This window comes from Medicago truncatula, chromosome 5 (assembly GCF_003473485.1).
Source record: "Medicago truncatula cultivar Jemalong A17 chromosome 5, MtrunA17r5.0-ANR, whole genome shotgun sequence".
In the NCBI taxonomy this organism is placed as follows: Eukaryota; Viridiplantae; Streptophyta; class Magnoliopsida; order Fabales; family Fabaceae; genus Medicago; species Medicago truncatula.
In genome coordinates, this window is record NC_053046.1 from 44,657,801 (window position 1) to 44,679,574 (window position 21,774).

A 21,774-nucleotide genomic window follows, 5' to 3' on the forward strand; every position below is an offset into this window, starting at 1 on the left:
GTGTATTCCAAAATGCGGTGTCTTCTTCTTCTGGTATGCTTGAGAAGGTGAAACTTAATTCTTTTTTATGGCTTAAAGCAAAACAGGCGACGTTTCAATTTAGTTATCATGAGTGGTGGAAACATCCAATCCATTGTATGGGTGCCCACTTGTAATTCTCTTTTGTTTGGCTTGTTCGGTGCCTTTGTTTGTTAGCACCTTTCTAGTGTAAATACTCTTGGGTGGCTATCCCTTTGCACACCTTGTGCGGGGTGATCCACTGTTGTTTATAATATATCATTTTAGTTTGTTCAAAAAAAACCCACTACTTAGACAATATGCTTATATGGCTAAGCAATATGGTTTGTATCAAATTTTGATTTTGAAAACTGAGGTTTCGGTGATTCACGGTAGAATGGTTGGGATTGGGAATAGTACTAATGCTTTGAGTGTAGTTTGTAATGAAGATTTGGGTTCGAGTAGACGAGGATTGTGCGTTGGATTGCTTCAAAATGATGGTTACGATAATCCTTGTGAATTTTTTAAAGGTGAATCTTCAGCGTAATTCTAAAGGGTATATTGATTACTTGAGATTTTTCTATTGTAGATGTCGAGGTTTTAGGGTTATTGATTATCTAGTATTGAGTGTTTGGCTCACTGCTTTGTTTTATCTGATAAGTGATCTAACCCTTTTTTTTAATCCAACAACTAATATTTAATGTTTTCGTTTCTATTACTAGACACCCTTTCACTTCATATGTCCCTTATACACACAAGTGAGAACATTTTCTTATCTGAGAATAAGAAGAACACTTATCAACCATTAAATCAAAAGTAGATGATTGTGATTAAATGCATGTGTCGTTTATCATTCTATTGTTTTTCATAAACCCATTTTGCATTTTTATCTTCTTCAATCCACAGTCATCTGCAACATGTTTTCACAAAACACTTGAATCACCGTCAAAAGATCCGGAGAACGCTCTTGCAAACAAATTGAACAAAAACCAAACACTTCAAATCCAAAAAAAAAGAAAAAAAAGAAAAACGTTTTCTCATTTCTTCACAAACAAACACAAAAACTACGCACTTAATTGTGACATTCAAAATAGAACATTGCAAAAAGGAATAATATCACAAACATCATAATTGCTATGATGACGAGGGCGATGCTGAAATCAACCATATTGGTTCACTATATTCAAATGGAATTGTGAAATTTCGATTTAGAATCTATGATCAAAGTTTCTTTGGATCTGATTGAAAGAGAGAAAGATAGGGAAATAAAGAAATGATATAGTAGAAAAAAAAAAAACACATGTTTTTTCAAATCGACTTATTTTAGATTGAGACATCATCTCTTCTCTCTAATTTTTAACACACTAGACTCTTGACCCGTGCTATCGCCCGGGTCTGTTATAGTTTAGATCAATAAATACACTTGCCAAACATGGAAAAAAACAGAAGCAAAACTAAAAGCTATGTAAAATTTTGACTCTTGTTACATAAAACATTTCTCACTAAGCTGTTAACATGAGAAGCTTTTAACTCCTTCATAAACGTGTGATTATTAATTTTGTTGGGAGCAACTTTCATTCCGATTTCTCTTGCAAATCAAGCAAAGCAGGTATAGCTTTCCCTTGCACTAAAAAAAAGAGTACAACAATTAATAATTCATAGCTTCAAATTTGGTACCATAACTTAATAATTCATGTTCATATATAATTTCTAATGCTTTACTATTATTCATGTTCAAAGAACAACGCCATAAGAATAGCCTGATGCAATCTTACTTAAAACTGAGTTGATACTAACACTTAATTATCTGAAATTATATGCAAGACAAAAGAAAGATTATGCTGAACAATTTCCATGAATGAGCAATAAAAAAAAATTAGAACACAAAGAAAAACTACTGTGCTATATAAATTTAAGCAACAAACGATCAACAAAGATAAATTTAATCCATGCCAATGCCATCAATTGAAGATGTATTTAGACATCTTTTGTTGAATTTATGCATAGGAGAAGTGTGAACCATAACCATAACCATAAATAAGCAAGAGAGTTATGTGTAACTCTTAAAGGATTTCAGCCTAAACAAAGGAGGGATGTTGATGCCAATTTGCTGATATGAAGAACATGTTAGCTTGCCAATAGCACAAACAAAGAGAAAAAGTTAGTGAAGCTGCTGTTAGCACAACTATTCAGTGACTTTAGCGAAGCTGCAAGTAAACCAAAGTGTATTGATCTCATTTTTAGTTCTATCTTGCTGTTTGGTATCAAAAGCTTACTGTTATGGAATGGAATGCATCTTCGCCTGTGCCTTGTCCTTATATAGTGTAATATGTTAGAATGCTAGCTAGCCTTTACATTAAATGATCTATCTGTCATAGGGCAGCTAGCCTTTGCATAGACGGAACTTTTGGCAAACACTAAGCTCATGTCCGGCACCTCTAACTATTAAAAGTTCACATTGATCAAGATAAAAGTAATTATAATACGGCTATACATGCTTTTCTATCTATCGATTCACAATGTCCAAGAGCAATTTAGACGGCCTAATTAATTAGTGCTCTTGATAACACAACATCGACTTACATCGGAATCTATATTTAATGGTATATGTCTGTTAGTAGGAAGATGTCAGTGCTCTCTAATGGCAATTATATATGCTTATCACAAATCATGTTATTAAGGGAATTTTTTTGCATTTTTCATATACAACCATTCCAATATGTCAGTCCCTTTGTAAATCCCTTCCATCAATTCAATGGAGAAATATAGTTGTTATTGGGTTATCTTTATAATTGACGAATCTTTCATTTTTTAGCAGATAACAGTCATATTCTAGCACAATAACACCATTCAGAAAGCAGATGTTATAAAACAATTTTTTAGCACAAAAACAGAACTGATTATGCTACCTGACTATTAAAAACAAAGAAAGTAAACCATCATATACCTTTCAGACTGTGAAGTGCAACTGAAGTGTCATGTAACAACGCAATGCGATCCATGTCTTGATCTGATTTTGGGTTATCGAGTGAGAAAGAGAGTATGCAGTCGCTAATCTAAAGGCAGAAGAGTAAAAGAGGTCTGCTATAAATGGTGATCAATATGAATGGGAAACCCCTATTCTTTAGTCTCTGAAAATAAAACATAATAGTAAGAATGAAAGCAATGATCATGAACTATTTATATAGAGATATTAACCACTCCAATATCACTTTACTTACACAATAGTCAACAATGACACACGAACATATATTCCAAAGAGGGAAGCATCAATCTAAATGTCACTTAAAGAAAAGAAAACATTATCAATACAACTCTCATTCCAAGTCTCATATCCTATTGGATTTTTGATTAAGAGAAAACCAAAGCAAAAATATTATTAAAAATGAAAGCTTACTTGATAGAGAGGACTAACTTTGGAGAGAAAGTTTCCCATTCCACTACAACATTTTATCAGAAACATGGTATACATATCTAAAACTGAAAGAGAACAACATAAAATTCGAATTGATTAATAAATTAATTCAGAAATCTTCACTTTGCAATACCAATAAAAAATCAAAGCAAAAATATTATAAAAAAAAATAGTGAAAGCTTACGTGGTCAAGAGGGCTATCTTTGGAGAGAAAGCTTTGGAGATCCAATTGCTCACTAAAACATTTTATCAAACATGTGGTGTGCATATCTAAAACTGTAAAGAAAAAACATAAAATTCAAAGTGATTACTAAATTAAATTCGGTGAGTGATTGTGAAAAAGTGATTGAAAACAGAAATACCAATTAATAGTAATCGTAATACTGAATTGATAAAGGAAATCACAAAATTGAAATGAGAATTGAAAAATTGAATGGATTTAGTGAGTGATTGTGATGATAATACCCATGATAACAGTTCTAAATGCTGATATAGAAATGGATGGGGTTTTAGCATATATACATGCCTTCGATTTAGTAAGAAAAGGGTATTGGAAATGGAGATTTATGCCTTCGATTCAAGGAAATGAAATATGCAGAGGGAAGAAAACTATGGAGAAGATGGATAGAAAACGTAGCGGCATTCAAGAAAATGAAAATAGGTTGGTGTGAGTATTAATTAGTCTCTTGAGGAGATGAAAAACCTGATTAGTGAAAGCCTATTTGAGTAGTGTGCTGCATAGTTAACAGAGATATGTGCATATGCAATGTGGGGAAGTGTACAACTTAAGATTATGATTGGGTTATCTACGAACATGAAAGGTCTTCCGATCAAAGGCTGAGATTTAGGGTGTGGTTGGCAGATGAAATTAACATTAATTACGGATTTGGGAGGGAAAATAAGAAGTGATTAGGGCAACACTGCCAGCTCATCAAGTCTGGCTTTTATAATAAAGGATTGCGAGCTCCAAAATTCAACTCACCTAAGTCGAAACTCACAATACCTCTCTTTTATTTTAATTTTTAATTTTTTCATTAATTTTTGTGTGAGTTTTGCCATTGAAGTAATAGACACACAATAAAAAAGAAATGGTTGAAATGAAATGGTTAAAAATCATCAATAGAAAATAGTCCCACAAATCCCTACCGACAAATATACCGAAATTGTTAGGCCGTCATGACCGGATTCGAATCCCGACAACTTTGCCAATTTATCTATCTAAAAAAAAATCAATAGAAAATATGGAATTGAGAAAGAAATTAAACGCACTTTATCTCCTCAGGAATAGTATATGAAATTAACAAGGATCTTTTGATTTAAAAAAAAAAAGGGAGGAATAAAAGAAATTGGTGAGAGACACACATACAAAGAGAGTTGATTAAGAGAAAAGGAAGGGAAAATAAAAGAGGAGTGGTAATTTTGAAATATGGTGATTGATTGATTGGCGATCAATTCAATTCAATTGGAATCTGAATTGTTCTGATCTAATCTCTTTCTACTTGTGCTTCAATGGCATCATCTTCGTCGTCAGCGCCTAATGTGGATCTGTTCGATGCTTATTTCCGTCGTGCCGATTTGGATCGTGACGGCCGTATCAGCGGTGTCGAAGCCGTCTCTTTCTTCCAAGGTTCCGGTTTGCCCAAAAAAGTCCTTGCTCAGGTCAGAGCTCACCTCTTTCTTTCCTCTTTAATCTTAACTTCTTCTAATTCATTCATTAACACTATAGTGTAGTTGTTATAGACTTGTTATTATTATTATTATTAGTATGTATGTATCAATCTAAATGAATCGCAAATCCAATCCAGATTTGGGAATTTGCAAACACAAATCAGAGTGGTTTCCTAGGTCGTGCAGAGTTCTACAATGCACTTAAACTTGTTACCGTCGCACAGAGCAAGCGTGAACTCACTCCTGAAATGGTTAAAGCTGCATTGTATGGTCCAGCTGCATCCAAGATTCCTGCCCCTCAGATCAATTTTGCTGCCACTGTCACACCCCCATCCGCACCAAATCTTGGACCAAGGGGACCTCTTCCAAATCAAAACTTTCCTGCTGCTTCTCAGCCAACTCCATTAGTTAGGCCTCTGCAAAATATGTCTGCAGGTACTCAAGGACTTCCTGCTGTTTCTGGACCTCGCCCTGCAACTTCCTCCGCCTTCCCTGGGTATGGCAACATGGGTAGTAGTGGACCTCTGCAACAACCACAAGTAACGTCCTCTCAGCTGCCAGTTAGAGGAACTAGTCCTGTTGCAATTACAACATCGGCTTCAAGTGTTGCACCCCTCACACCTACACAACCACAACATCCTTTATCTGCTAGTAAGCCATCCGATACTTCTGTCAACGGTATTATGGCTTCTGATTCATTTTTCGGAGGGGATTTGTTCTCAACCACCTCATCTCAGCCCAACCAAAACTCTTCTTCACAAGGATTTTCATCTGCCATTGTTCCTGTATCTGGAGGGAACCAGAGTTCTATTAGGACCACCACCCCTGATTCTTTGCAGACCTCACTTGCTACTCACTCTGTTCGTCCACATCTTCTTCAGCTGAACCAGCCGGCAGTGAATCAGAACCAGCATGCCTCGGTTCAGGCGCCTAATATCCCCACTTCATCTGGACTTCCGGTGAGATTGCAGGATTCTGCGTCAGGTCAGCCCCAACCTCCATGGCCAAGAATGACTCAGACTGATGTTCAGAAATATACAAGAGTATTCATGGAAGTAGACAGAGATAGAGATGGGAAAATCACCGGGGAACAGGCGAGGAACTTGTTTCTTAGTTGGCAATTACCAAGAGGTATATTTTCTACTTCCTTTCCTTTTGTTTGGATCAGGAGTAAAATGATTTCTCTGTTTTTCTACTTCTCTGGTGTTCTGGGTGTAAATTCTCAATGGCTAGCTAATTCGCTGATCATTTTTTGCTTGCCATGTTTTATGTTTTCCAGAGGTTTTGATGCAGGTCTGGGACCTATCTGATCAAGATAATGATAGCATGCTTTCACTCAGAGAGTTTTGGATTGCACTGTACCTAATGGAGCGCCACAGGGAGGGACGTGCTCTTCCAAGTGTACTTCCAAATAACATTCTTCCTGATATACCGACGACTACTGGTCAACCTGCCAATCTCCACACTCCCGTAACTTGGGGAAACCAGTCAGGTTTGTACCAAAGAACTGGCGTGCTTTTTTGGGGGTATTACGGAAACTATTTGGTTCTATAATTTCTTTTCTCTTCTTCCTTTTATCTTTGAAAGGTGTTCAACAACAGCAAGGGATGACTGGATCCGGTGCTCGACAACTCAACCCTACTGCAGGTCGGCCACCAAGGCCGGCTGCTGTTCCTCCATCTGATGAAGGAACTCAAAACAAGCAGCAGAAATCCAAAATTCCAGTCTTGGAGAAGCATCTCATAAATCAACTGAGTTCAGATGAGCAAAATTCAATTAACTTGAAGTTTCAAGAAGCAACAGAAGCTGATAAGAAGGTAACTACTGTATATTTTTTTCTTTTCAAAATTATGTTGTGCCTTAAATATGCCATGCTCAGTTACTTACTTTTATTTTTGGGGTGCATTAGGAGGTTTTAGGGAATAAGTGGCCTTTGTTGGGGATTGAACCTTCCTCTGACACAATCACCGTAATCAATCTTAAAAGGCTTAGGACAGGGACATCCCCTCAATGAATGACATGTTTCTTTGTTTATCTTTTTCCGCTAACATAGCTGCTGGTTTTTGTTTTAATCTGATTGTAAAACTTACATATTTACATGTGTTTCCTAAACGGTTTGCTTACCTATTGGCTAACTGCCAAATATTCTTGATTACACTCTAATCCGGTTCAATTTGAACAAAGGCAATTCTCATCTCTTTACTCTTTTGTTAACTGCAGGTAGAAGAACTTGAGAAAGAAATAGCGGAGTCCCGAGAGAAAATAGATTTCTTCCGTTCAAAAATGCAAGAACTTGTAAGTGTTTTCTTTGCTTCATACCTTTGCACCTTATTAAAATTCTATCCTCTTTAAGTTGTGCTCTATTTTATCTTTTTGGCAGCTTCTTTTCTCGATAAACCGGTGTTCTGTTTATGTGTACAGTGTATCTTGATTTGCAGGCTAAGCTAGAACCATATAGATGTACTGATATAGTTAGTAATTGAAATGTAATTTGGGAGACAGATTGTTTACCATTGGGATTTATTGTACTCGTGAAATAATGGATCTCGGCAAAAAATTTTACATTATCATTTGATTTATTGAACTTTAAGGATGCAAAATATATGTAGGCTGTTATTATTGTTATTGTAAATATCATAGATTCTTTGACCAAACTAACCATTCCTTACTATGACCTAATGATTACAAATATGTAGACTCCCATCTGCTTGTTGGGTTTCTGTTTCTTATATATTGATTAATTTGGAGAAAGTAAAAATGGGCTCAGGGAAAGGTCTTCTACTCAATTGTCCATTAATAGACGTTATACCCTTCTTTCAGCTTTTGGCTGCTTCTCTAGATACCTAGGGACTACTGGCCCAGAAGAATGATGCCTACGAAATAGATTTGTTCTATTGTGAACCCAGGCGGTAGTCTTTTGTGTATTTATACAATAGAATCGTGGATACCTAGAAGAGAAAAACACATTAAAGCTGCCTTTCATGCTCTGCATATGTTTAACAATGTCATGTTAATACTCCTTTCTTTTATTTTCTCCTTTTTTAAACGAATTTCTGGTTTTTCTGCCTGCAAAAGGTTATATACAAGAGCCGATGCGACAATCGTCTTAATGAGATCATGGAAAGGATATCTGCTGATAAACATGAGGTATTTTTCTTTAGCATTGCATGTATCCTTATTAGACCTATAACGTAACTTTTATCATTGGCTCAATATATTAATTTCAGGTAGACAATCTAGCAAAGAAATATGAAGATAAATATAAGCAAGTTGGTGATGTATCATCCAAGTTGACAACGGAGGAAGCCACATTCCGTGACATACAGGTGCAAGAAAATATGGCTTTTTCTTTAATTCATAGAATATATTCCGACACTTTTTTTTTCCGCATTTTGCATCACTATATCACAATATTTTATTGTATGTATAGGAGAAAAAAATTGAATTATATCAAGGGATTGCCAAGTTGGAACAGGATGTAAATACTGATGACACAGTAAAGGTATGTTTGAATATGACCTGTTCTGCACATCCATCATGAGTTTTTTTCTTCTTTTTCATATCTGATCTAGTCAAATACAATTTTCAGGTCCGTGCAGATCGCATCAATTCTGACTTTGATGAACTGGTGAAATCTCTAAATGAACGGTGCAAGAAGTATGGATTACGTGCAAAGCCCACGACATTAGTGGAGCTACCCTTTGGTAATTTCAAATTTATAGTTGTTACTATATCCTTTCAAGTGATTTTTTATTTACTATTCCTTTCAAGTGTTACCAAGCCTTTTCATGTCTCTAATTTTATTATATGATATTTGTTGCATTAGTGTTGTTGATATTTAGTTTGAGGAAGTACCCTTAAATTGCTGAACTACCGGTTTTGTATCAGCATGAAAACTTTTTCAGCCAGCACAACTTGATATTAGTTGCCTGATCAAGTGGCATGTCATTTAACATATACTGTATAATGATTTTCTTATGTAACCTTTGAACTTCTTTGTGGCACAATTCTGTATGGAAAAGCTCTATATAATCTTATATAACTATTGTTGCTGCTTATCATAAATGTTTTCTCATCATTGTTTTTTGAAGAATCCATTTAAAGCAAAATATAATAATGGATTGCTATTGACACTATATGGCTCTTCATAATAGGGACTACTATAGCTGTTATCAAATGTTGTATTAGTGATTTGGTTGTATGAAAAGATATGAAAGTTGAAACTGGTTGATGTTTCTGAGAATCGTATACAAAATAAACTACATATTTGATCCAAATAAAAATCCTTTTGTTGCATTTGTTTACTTTTATTTGAATTAAGCTCGGTAAACTCTTCATTGCCTGCAAATTGACCCTTAATTTTTGCTAAATTGATCTGCTTTATTGTTTTTCACATGCCAGGTTCATTGTTGGCCTCTTGATTCAGTTATCACCTTCTCTTATTTTGCTTGTTTTAGTTGTGTCATACCATTTCTCTTTGCTTTGTTGTACCCTGCTCACCAGTCTCATGAGTCATCTGCCCCCATTCAGTATATATATATATAGGTTTTGCTTGTATTATATGGCCTCACTCAAATTAATCCTTTAGGCTGGCAACCTGGTATCCAAGAAGGAGCTGCTGATTGGGATGAAGATTGGGATAAGCTTGAAGATAAAGGTAACCGAAATAACACTAATTAGATCTGATATTCTATTAATTACTAAAAATAAAATAAAAAATGATTTGCAAATTGTGTGCCATCTGCCATAAATTGAGGATATTTTGCGAAAGGTTATGAAACCACATTGACATGGACACTAGGCTAATTATCATTTTATCTGGGGGATTAGTATGACTCTCATATTGGATGTCGTAGCACCTATAGTAGAAAAGATGGTGGAAACTAGGCTTAGGTGGTTTGGGTATTCAGAGAGAAGACCTGTAGATGTTGTAGTAAGGAGAGTAGATCAGATGGAGGATAGTCAGATCACTATAGGAAAAAGTAAACATAGAAAAACTTAAGAGAAACTATTAAGAAAGATCCAGAGATTAATGAGTTGGATCGAAATATGATTTATGGTAGAACGTTATGGTGTAATTTGATCCACGTAGCCAACTCCACTTAATGGGATAAGGCTTGGTTGTTGTTGTTGTTGCTGCATTTTTGGTTTCGGTAAGAATAGTCTATCACTATTCTTATAATTTAGGCAGTACGATTTATCTTAAAACAAAATTCGTCTGTGAAGTATTACGGTGTCCGTTATTTTCTTCTTTTGTTGTCTTTTTTGTTTAGTTCGCTTGGTATATTTTTATTCTTCTTAGCTGTATTTACGCCTCTCTATTAGGATTGAATGCGTATGTACATGTGATGCACAATTTAAGGCTTTGTCAATTTTTACCTGTATTGAGGCAAGACTGAATTTAAAGGCATGCCTACTCACGACACATACATTTTTATCAGCTGAAAATGATAATAACAAAAGACTAAGCAAACTGGTCAAAGTCCGATCACACACACACACACACACACACACACACACACACACTGAGTTAATGATATTTGTAACTACATAATTAATGGATGAGACAATGAAGTAGTATACTCAGTTGAATATTGCAATTGGGTGCTACATAAGTTGAACCTGAAGAAGCTGGTCAGTCTTATCTCTAAGGATATTATTAAATTGGCTTAATTACTCTTTTGGTCCCTTAACTCTTTTTTTGGTTTCATTTTGGTCCCATAACTATTAAAAGTTTCGTTTTGGTCCCTTAACTTACTTTTTGGTTTCGTTTTGGTCCCTTAACTATTAAAAGTTTCGTTTTGGTCCTTTAACTTACTTTTTGGTTTCGTTTTGGTCCCTTAACTCTTCCTCGGTCAACCACTTTGGTCCTTTATGTTAGGATGAATGCAATAGAGTTAAGGGACCAAAATGAAACCAAAAAATAAGTTAAAGGACCAAAACGAAACTAAAAAATAAGTTAAGGGACCAAAACGAAACTTTTAATAGTTAAGGGACCAAAAGAAAACCCAAAAATAAGTTATGGGACCGAAACGAAACTTTTAATAGTTAAGGAACCAAAACGAAACCAAAAAATAAGTTAAGGGACCAAAAGAGTAATTAAGCCTATTCTTATCTATACGGTCAGTTCCTAGCTTTTCTCACTTACTCTGCCTGCGTATGCACCTCTCTTGCATCTGTAGTTCTATATTTCTTTTACACACTACTTCGGCAGCTGTTGAACTATACTTCTTTGTGCTATATTATGTATTCATTTTCTAAGCTTACCTGTTTGTCTAATAGAAGAGTTTGATCATTTTGAACAGTTTATTTGGTTTAGGAAAAATGATAATCCAAAATTAGGTTGTAAGAGATATTATATGATGTTGGTGAGATTAAAATTATGGTTCACTGCAATTTCTTCATTTTCCAGTCTCTATCCATTCTCTTTTGAAGAATGTTGGAAATATATGGATAATTCTTTCTTCTAGCAGAATTTACTCTTGTCAAAGAATACACTCTTGATGTGCAAAACACCACAGTGCCTCCAAAACAAAAGCAACCAAAGGCTGTGAACGCAAAAGCTTTGGATATTGACAGTCCAAAATTTGTAGCATCGCCTAAGAGTGATGATAAATCAGAAAAACCTCAGACTACAAATGAACAAGGAATAGGCAACGGATCTGTTTATAATAAAAGTGATGATGGGTCTGCAAAAAGTGCTCCTAATAGTCCATTTGCAAGCAGTACTATAGGAAGTCCGCATAGGGACTTTGTTGATTCTGACATTCCAAAGACTTCTGGTGAAGATAGCTCACCCCGTAATCAAGATGAGGCGCAAGAAACCCAAAGGTATGGATTTTATGATTTGCACCTAGTTTTCCAAATCATGAGTAACTCAAGTTGCTCATTTGGATTTTACTGATCATCTATATTCTCTGTGCCTTTTTGAAGTTTGTGGTGATCACAATGATTGTCATTGTATAAAGTGGTGATTATTTGTATTACACTTTTGCTTCCACCTAGCAAGTTATTCTTTTTGGGTAACTTATGCATGAGATTGTATTAGAGCCCCTATGATTTTGAACAATAGGATAGGAGTTTGATCCTTGCTGCCCCATTTTTCTAATCGTATATCTTTAGTTCATGGTAAAGTGTTCATGTGTGTTGTACATTTTTCAACTCAAAGGGCTTTTGTCTCCACATGCGCGCATGTTCGTTAGAGACCTGCTAACAGCGTAGGCTATTAAGAGTTTTTATTTTTGTATAATTGTCATCTGTAATATATTGTGCATCAATAGAAAGTCGCAATTTAGTCACCACTTCAACAGTTTTGGATCTTCATGTTTTCCCAAATAATTCATAGCTGAACAGTAATACTATCATCAGCACACACCCATGTGTGCGTGCACATACCTCTCCTCACATTTGTATTGAGGCTACTATCCTCCACTTTTGTTTGGGCTAAAAACCTATTTTTCCAACTTGACAGAAAACCCATCTGTCAAAACTCGGTCAAATATGCGGATGCGAAGCTCCTTATATTTGAGCTGAAGCGAGCATGTTAGCATCCTCCACACAATCATTCTAGCTTTCCCTTAAATCAAATTTTATTTTATCATAGCTTTACCCGTTTGAAGTTTTTGAGACATCCATGCTTTCTCTCTTTACTTAATTGTTTATTTCCTTGTTGACTAAATCATCCCCTCTCACTTTCACTGAGTGGTTTTTGCAACTTGAAAGGACGCATGCAGGTTTTGTACGATTTTATTACCGATTTAATTTTTTTCCTTTAAACTTGTGCACAAAAAATGTAACTTTTTTGGAATAAAGGAAATTTCCACATTTGCGAGGGCAGGAAAGGAAACGCAGTGCAAATGGGGTATGCACCATACCATTCAAGGATTTTGAGAGCACAAGTCTCTGAGAAAATAGAATTAAAGGAAAATCAGTTGTTTATATGCAAAAAAAGGAAATAGAACACTATGAGGACTGCATTCCACCTTGTCACTTCAATGCTAAATGTCATATATGGGTCTTACTTACCTAGAAAATTTAAATAGCCACAAAGTATATTATGAACTAGTTATTGTATGCATTAAAAACTCTTTGACGGATTAGAAAATAGTGTTAGATTGATGCGACTTTTACAAGCATGTGCATGATATGGAGTTGAGGTTTGGTTGTTGTTGTTGTTGTTGTTGTTGTTATGGGTGATAAGTAGTTTATTCCCAGCTGTAGAATGGAAAGGTTATTTATTTGTTTAAAAGTGGTTTTGGTTCATGTCTGTGTCCACGGTTACCAATATATGCTTCATTTTTTTTTGGTATTAGATAGATTTTGTGATCTTGTAAAATAATTGTTTGGTATATAATCTTGCATATGCAGTGATCATGGCGGTGAGAAGTCTGTGTTTTCTGAAGAACGAGTTTTTGACGAACCTAATTGGGGAACCTTCGACACAAATGATGATATTGATTCAGTTTGGGGATTCAATGCCAGTAGCATCACTAAGGAGGTATGCAAGCTCTTGCGTGTAAAGTGGTTTTTCAGCAAAATCCTTTTTTTTGAAGGACACATCTGTTTAAATTTCTACTGCTATATTCTAACTTGTCAGCATTTCTCCTGCTTGATTCTAACTTGATAGTGATGTTATTGTAAATTTGTAATATTTTGGAAACGCTAACCTGATAGTAGTCTAGCACACCACACCTATTTATACCAGTGATCTAGGAAATGTCGCCAAACTGGTACCATTACTCGACACGACAAGACTCCTAGCAGAAAAGTGATAATATGATAATTTAAAACCTTTCTCCTCAAATTGAAGAATTACCAAGGTATCAGCTTGTTATAAATTTTTGTCAAGAAAAAGCTGGTTAAAAATAAACCCACACAACAATAATTTTTATTTTTATTTTTATAAACTTAGTAACTATAAGATAACAAAACATATAATTTTAATAGGCTTCCCAAAAAAGGGACGGTGGTTGGGATGAGGCACATGTAGAGGAGTTAGTCAAAGTATTCCATAGCTATGGGCAAAAAGACAATGTTGGACTGATGCTTACTAGGAACAGGTCACCATTCATAACTGTCAGCATCATGGTTGTCTTATCTAGTTGAGTCATACACTCTTTGAGTTTAAGACTCTAGTTATCAAAGTTTGGATTAACTCACGTACAATATCATTTGTATAAACTTGAGTGGCTTCAATTAAACTCACGGGTTAGAGGACGATTGAACAAGTCTACAATATTTTTCCAAATATGCCTAAAATGACAATGGTGCCGTGTTTTTTCCTTTTCTTTTCAATTCCACAAATACAGCTGATATCCCAACACGAGCTAATCTCCAAAGGAGGTGATCGATGCTATATCGAGTCTCAAACTCCTTTTGTAAGGTTCAAAAGATCTCGATAGCTACACAATACTTATGACCGATACGAATTCATGGTTATTTGGTTTTTAGAAATTGAGAGCTTTTATAAAATTTTATGATTGTGCCTAGTATCAAAGGGTTAGATGTCATTCTTTTGTACTCTTAGCAGTCTACTGATTGCTTTTGGGCATTTGTTTATACTTTTACAGGAGAGAGAGCTTGATGGAGCTGGAGACAACTATTTCTTTAGTTCTGGAGACCTGGGCCTCAACCCCATTAAAACATCCTCACCACAGGCTGCTGATCTCTTCCAGAAGACCAGTGGATTCAGTTTTGATGATTCTGTTCCAAGCACCCCACTTTTCAGCTCAAGCAGTTCCCCACAAAGGCCTAAAGACTGGTTGGAAAACGCTTTTGACTTTTCAAGATTTGATTCATTTAGCACACACGATAGTGTATCTTTACCTGCTCGGGAAGCACAACCACCAGTACGATTTGATTCTGTCCGCAGCAGTGCGGATTTTGATCATGGTTTTCCTGCTTTTGATGACTCGGATCCCTTTGGCTCTGGGCCTTTTAGGACTTCATCAGAAAGTCAAACTCCTAGAAAAGGATCTGATAATTGGAGTGCTTTTTAGTTTTGCAATTCTACCACACATTCATGCGTTATTTCTGTCTTCAGGCCTCTTCCGATATTTGCCTCTGGTGGAGTGAGTTGTGCATCTTTCTGTGTGGCACCTCTTATTTGTAATGTATTCTTTGTATTTAATCCTGTGTATTCCTTATCTCTCTGTTTTTCTTTGGCGTGGGTGTTGTGTTAAACCCAGCGATCCCACTTGATTTCTTAAATTGGAAGTGAAGGTCTGTTCATATTTTTGGCTTGTTCGTTGATAGTTTTCCATAGAGTCTCCGTTAAAAGTATCTCCACCTGATGAGATCGTGGGTATTGATATGACTTTGATTTTAGTTTTGTTCAAACTTTAACGATCAGAATTTTATTATAATTCTTTTTTTAGCGAGTTATAGCTTGAACTTCATTTGTCTAATTAATTGCATAACTGATGACCTTCATCTCAACAAGGGTTGGTTTTTCAGGCTGATTTATTTATTTATTTTTATCTTTTTGTGTTCTATGGATGAACAGTACGACAGAGTTCTGATCTTCAAATCTTGTGTATGCTAGATATGATATTTTTTTTAAAGTGACCATACTTTAGAAGGAAGTAGGGAATTTTAACTAGAACTTTACCTAGAAATGAAGCAATACAATATGGTAAAACCTGAAGAAAACAAAAACATGGATTAACCCAAATAACAAATGTTATATGCATTCATTTTTGGAGTACAATGAAGTTCCATCTACTACATTAAAGAAAAGAAATAAGCTACATCCTTACAAATTGACATGTATTCAAAGTAGTTATACCTTTCCAAATAAAATACCAATCTTCAAACAACTTTTCCGGGAGTTTTAAGAGCATCTACATCATGGATTTTTTGTATGTATTCTTAGATGAGTTTTACATGCACATCACTGATGTATATATTTTGTTTGTACTTAACAAACATTCAATCACTTCATTATCAAAAAAAAAAAAAAAAAAACACACTTAATCACTCCAATTGAGCACCGTAGTATTTTTTCCTTCCTAAAGTGATACTTCTTAATGCAATGCATGTTTGTATTCACCGTAAATAACCATAGTTTATAGCTTCAATAAAACCACAATACAATGACATGATGATTTTGTTGAGCTAACCGTTCATTTAAACGTACACTTAATAGGTTGGTTTCGGGAGGATTAGAAATGAGCGGGCTAATCTCACATCTTTGAGGGAAGGTGGTAGATTGATAATCACCGATGTGTATTGTGAAAGAAACTATTTTGTCGATTCTTTAAAAATGGTCATAATATTATGGACTTCCATTGGTGGGATGATTTGTCTCCTTTTATTAGATTTTATTTATTTATTTATTATTAGAGTTAATATAGGTAGGTATGTCAAACTTTGGATTTAAAAATTGTTGTTTGAGTTTTGGTTCTTGTTGCCCAATCTTTGTATCTCTCGTTTTGTGTTTAATAAAATTTAGTTCATTTGATAAGAAAAATTAGGCTGTTTAAAAGGCGAGTGTTCAAAATACTCTTTTTTTAGTAATTTTCTAACACTCATTTATTTGATTCAATTCATGAGTCCCTCCATTTTATGTGACACTTATTTTTAAAATGTAGGACTCACATTGATTTGACCTAATAAATGAGCTAGACTTATTAGTAGTGTAGCCTTCAACTGAGATTGATCGATGAAGCTTCTATATGATACCATTTCTTAACTAACTTGCACGGTGCTCACCCAGTCATGGTGAGATTAATTGTTTGATAAGTACAACAATACTCACAATTCTCATCAATATTAGACTATTAGTTTGGATGAGCTAATTTAAATTCTTAGAAAAGTACAACAATACTTACTCTTATTTTGTTAAGAGTCTATGAGTGGAGTCTCCAAATATTAAAATTTTGTTTGGTAACACAAATAAATTAGGGGATAAGTTATTAGATTAATTTATAAGCTTGTTAGAGAAAAGTCAAATTATGATCGTAGTAAATTGACTTAAAAATATATTTTTGTTAAGTGAAATGATATTTGTATAACCCCTTTGCGACAACTTTCTTTTTCATACTCTTATTCTTTCTCTTTATTTTTCTCTCTCCATTGTTTTTAACCAATAAAAGAAGAAAGAAAAAAGAAGTTGTCACAAAAATTGTATCAAATAGTTGTTCAAATATCTCTTTTGTTAATAAGGACAAGGAGTGACATCCAACGCATCCATTATTAAAGTTACCGTGACATATAATTATGATTGGAGTTAATGGGGGCAGGTATATAAATGGAATTTGGTTTGTTGCCTCCAAAAAGGAAAAGGAACATACACACAAAAAAAAAAAAAATGAAAATGTCAAAAGGTGGATATGAAATGACCCAACCTAGAAATCAAATAGAGTAGTTACTTACTGCATCCTTCGGTCATTAGTATAATAAGTAAAAATCTATCTTAGATTCGTTCATTTAATAATGGATGTGGTCTATAATAAAGATCATATACATCATTAAATGAATAAATATAAAATGTAAATTTTTGTTTATAATAGTAATCTGAGATGCATACGACTCTCATTCATTCATTCATCGAGTGTTTCACACTTTCACTTACTACACTCTCACTCTGCAATGGCTGCTTCAACATGTTTTTTTCAGTCTTCATCTCCACTTCCGTTTAATTTCAAACAAAAGAATAATCAGATTCATATTTCAATTTTTAGAATCAGATGCTACAACACCTCTCAGAAGCATTCCTCTGTCGTCACACTTACTACCGACCCACCACCTGTCTATTCTTCCGTCAAGGCCTTTGCTCCTGCCACCGTCGCCAATCTAGGTCCTGGCTTCGATTTCCTTGGCTGCGCTGTCGATGGCATCGGCGACACTGTCTCACTCAAAGTAGACCCAGATGTTCACCCCGGTGAGATATCCATCTCACATATTTCTGGTCAAACACCTAACATCCACAAACTCAGTAAAAACCCTCTTTGGAACTGCGCTGGTATTGCCGCTATCGAAGCCATGAAAATGCTCCGCATTCGATCCGTCGGTCTTTCACTTTCTCTCGAAAAGGGTTTACCTTTGGGTAGTGGGTTAGGATCCAGTGCTGCTAGCGCTGCTGCAGCCGCGGTTGCTGTCAATGAGATCTTTGGGAAAAGATTGAGTGTGGACGACCTTGTTCTCGCCTGCTTGAAATCAGAAGAGAAGGTTTCTGGTTACCACGCTGACAATGTTGCCCCATCCATCATGGGTGGTTTTGTTTTGATTCGCAATTACCAACCCTTGGAGTTGATGCCGTTGAAGTTCCCATCTGAGAAAGATCTATATTTTGTATTAGTTACACCAGAATTTGAAGCCCCCACTAAAAAAATGAGAGCAGCACTTCCATTAGAGATAGGGATGCCGCACCATGTGTGGAATTCTAGCCAGGCAGCTGCTCTTGTGGCCTCCGTGTTACAGGGGGATTTGTTCATGTTAGGTAAAGCCCTGTCCTCTGATAAGATTGTTGAACCTAAGCGTGCACCATTGATTCCTGGGATGGATGCTGTCAAGAAGGCTGCCATTCAAGCTGGAGCTTTTGGCTGCACCATCAGTGGTGCTGGACCTACTGCTGTCGCTGTCACTGATAATGAGGAAAAGGGGCACATCATTGCTCAACACATGGTTCTAGCTTTTCAAAAGGAAGGAAACTTGAATGCTTCTGCTAATGTCAAGCAGCTTGATCGCCTTGGTGCTAGACTTATTAGCAGCGTTCATTTAAATTGATTTCAGTGTAGCTAGCTTAGGTATGTTAAATTGTCATCATATTCATACACCACTTTTGGTTTATTTCATGTTCATGTTCATGGTCATAGTATGATGATGTTATATTCTCCAAAGTACTGTCTGGTTCATTTCATATCACGTTTGAGTCAATTGGAACCCTTCTACATTTTCTTGGACAATTTTCAATTGTCTTGAATCGTTGTTCAAGGAAAGGTTATATTTTGTGTATAAGTTTTGTTTGTGGCGGTGATAATGTGAAGGCTATTTGTTTGTTTCTTGAATTTTGAATAGATATGTGTGATTTGCTTTTGAAGCCTTTGCGGAGAAAATAGAAAGAAATGTCTTTGCGAATATTCTCTTTGTTATTGCTAAATAATTGATGCTCCTTGTTGTCTGAGAATGTCACAGTGTTATTCTATGCAGCAGATCCTTTATGATCTAACATAACATCTAGCTTATAGTCAATTATTTTAAAACAAAATCATCACCGTGTTGCTTTCCTCCTCAAAACTCATATACTTAATTCATTTGTGTTTGAAGCTTAAAATTGATTATGGCATCCAATCTGCAGTTTAAAAAATCTGGAAGGCTTTTGAGTTAGCTAGGTTTCCTTTATTTTAGTGAATTTCATGGCTGAAACTCTACAACCACTTTTCTTATTTGCAGCCTGTGAATATATATTAATACACATGATATAATATATATGTCTAAAACAATTTGATTACTCGATCTAGTACTGCTGATGTCTAACTTATCGTGCTTACGATTGCCAGAAACTTGTAGATTCCCAAATTGGATTTCTCTATGGTGTGGCGCTGTTAGTGCTGACTTGTCACGTGTATTTGATCAAAGAAGCAGCATTGTGGTGTGGAGCTCTGAATAAAAAGAGAAATACTCAAACCAAGCCGGGACCTGCTTTTCGAAACACAAATTTTATAGATTTATAATAATTATGAAAGACCTTCATTAGGTCAATGTTGTTGTAGACTCAGGCATGTTTTAGGGAACATTTTCATTGCTTTTTGTTTTTCATCCTTCATCTTGCTTTGGTACTTTTAGATAGCTCAATAAGAAGTCTTTTATAGTCTTTCCTTATTTCACTGTGTTCGTCTTGCTTTTGATTAGTATGTAAAATGTTCAGTCTACTTATCATTTCAATGCCAATGTTTTTCATTTTCTAGCTCTTTCTAGGTAAAATTTAAGAAAATGTGAGGAGGCTCACATCGTGTATGAATTTTAATTTGAAAGTTTGCTTATGGTTGCTTGTTAAATTATTACTTATAGCTCATCTCTCCTTTCCTATAAATCTTTTCTTACCTTGGATATTCAGGATTTTATTTATTGAACTTGATGTATTTGAAGGGAATGAAAGGTCAATGTAACACACCAATTATTTTCTTTATTGTTCAAAAACTCATCCTATGCTGGCGTTAATTGAACATGAAACTAAAACCTTAGTATTTGCTGGGAAATAATCAGCTAGATTGAATTGAATCACTATTTGATTTTCTTTGACACGTCTGAATAACTCTTTGGATGCATAGCATAGGTCCTGATGGGAGCAAAGCAGTAGTAATAAATAGCAGTGTCGCTGATGGTTTTGCAAAGCAGGGGCATGCTTTATCTTTATCGATTTATCTAATACTGCAACTTCTCTTTATTTAGCCTTCATGTTTGATGGCTCCTCAACTTATTTGCAGAGGACTCTGGGTGTGTGTGACACTGAACTGGTTTGATAACATAGCCGGTCTGAAAATCAGTTTTATTTTTTGGTGCCGTATGTTTTTTTTTTTTTTTGTGAAACTTTTTAGCGCTGTATATAAAACACTCAGAAAGAGAAACAAAATTCTAATTGAGAAGAAAAACATGATCAGGAATGTAGTTATTCAGGGTCAGAATCAGGTGCAAGGAATGGAGTCAATTCAGATTGATGGTTGAGGCCTAATAAAAGTGATGATGGGTCCGCAAAAAGTGCTCCTAATTGTACATTTGCAAGCAGTACTGCCGGAAGTCCACCTAGTGACTTCTTTGATTCTGACATTCGGAAGACTTCCGGTGAAGATAGCCCACCCTGTAATCAAGATTACGTGCTAGAAACCCAAAGGTATGGCTTCTAGGAGTTGCACACTAGTTTTCGAAAGCATGGTAAGTTGCTAATTTGGATTTTACTGATCTATATTCTCTGTGTCTTATTGAAGGTTGCAGTGATCGTAATAATTATCATTATATAAAATGGTCATTATTTGTATTACACTTTTGCTTCCACCCAGCAAGTTATTCTTTTTGCAGAATTTATGCATGACATGGTATTAGAGCCCCTGTGAACAATAGGATAGGAGTTTGATCCTTGCTACCCCCAGTCGTGAATCTTTGGTTCAAGGTAAAGTGTGATCCAGAGAGAGTCAATAATATTGTGCATCAAGAGTGTCACAATTAAGTTATCACCTCAACAATTTTGGACCATTTTTTCACCAATAAGTCATAGCTGAATAGTAAACTATCATCAGCACACATGTGCCCGTGCACTTACCCCTTCTCACATTTGTATTGAGGCTTCTTTCCTCCACTTTTGGTTGGGCAAAAAACTAGTTTTTCCAACATGACAGAAACTCCATCTGTCAAAACTCGGTCAAATATCAGGATGCTAACATCCGCAAGTCTGACCTGAAGCAAGCATGTTAGCATCCTCTACAGAATCATTCTACTGTTCACGGAATAGAATTCTATTTTATCATAGCTTTACCCATTGGAAGTTTTTGAGACATCTATGCAGATTTTGTACTCTATCTTGTGCACTAAAATTGTTAGATTTTCTGATAAAATCTCAAATAAAGGAAGTTTCCACATCTGCAAGAGCAGGAAAGGAAACAATATTATTCATCATACATATCATCTGACTCAAGGATTTTGAGAGAAAATGTCTCTGAAAAAATAGAAGTAAAGGAAAATCAGTTGTGGATATGCTA

General features: G+C 35.4%; 2 protein-coding genes and 1 long non-coding RNA gene across 5 annotated transcripts; 2 read left to right on the forward strand and 1 right to left on the reverse strand.

Annotated features, from left to right (window-relative positions):
* Window positions 1-1,434: 1,434 nt before the first annotated feature.
* LOC112421902 (uncharacterized) lies at window positions 1,435-4,364 on the reverse strand. Of its 3 annotated transcripts, none has more exons than XR_003012293.2 (6): window positions 4,116-4,364; window positions 3,597-3,688; window positions 3,395-3,477; window positions 3,219-3,281; window positions 2,945-3,128; window positions 1,435-1,624 (listed from the first exon to the last, which is right to left on the reverse strand). It is a non-coding gene; the product is annotated as an uncharacterized lncRNA (long non-coding RNA). The 3 variants fall into 3 exon arrangements; XR_003012292.2 differs by lacking the exon at window positions 4,116-4,364 and adding an exon at window positions 3,878-4,073; XR_005646181.1 differs by lacking the exon at window positions 4,116-4,364 and having other exon boundaries at window positions 3,597-4,070.
* A 321-nt stretch (window positions 4,365-4,685) lies between these two features.
* LOC11433948 (epidermal growth factor receptor substrate 15-like 1) lies at window positions 4,686-15,477 on the forward strand. The gene is made up of 13 exons (XM_003618070.4): window positions 4,686-5,071; window positions 5,218-6,211; window positions 6,360-6,572; window positions 6,668-6,897; window positions 7,301-7,375; window positions 8,156-8,227; window positions 8,308-8,406; window positions 8,511-8,582; window positions 8,670-8,784; window positions 9,669-9,737; window positions 11,554-11,911; window positions 13,448-13,577; window positions 14,650-15,477. The coding sequence occupies exons 1-13, from the start codon at window positions 4,922-4,924 to the stop codon at window positions 15,076-15,078; spliced, it is 3,006 nt and encodes a 1,001-aa protein (XP_003618118.2). The 5' UTR covers window positions 4,686-4,921; the 3' UTR covers window positions 15,079-15,477.
* Window positions 15,478-17,603: 2,126 nt separating this feature from the next.
* Window positions 17,604-20,085, forward strand: LOC11434404 (homoserine kinase). Its single transcript, XM_003618071.4, has 2 exons — window positions 17,604-18,828; window positions 19,582-20,085. Exon 1 carries the CDS (start codon window positions 17,672-17,674, stop codon window positions 18,806-18,808), a length of 1,137 nt encoding a protein of 378 aa, XP_003618119.1. The 5' UTR covers window positions 17,604-17,671; the 3' UTR covers window positions 18,809-18,828; window positions 19,582-20,085.
* The last annotated feature ends 1,689 nt before the right edge of the window (window positions 20,086-21,774 follow it).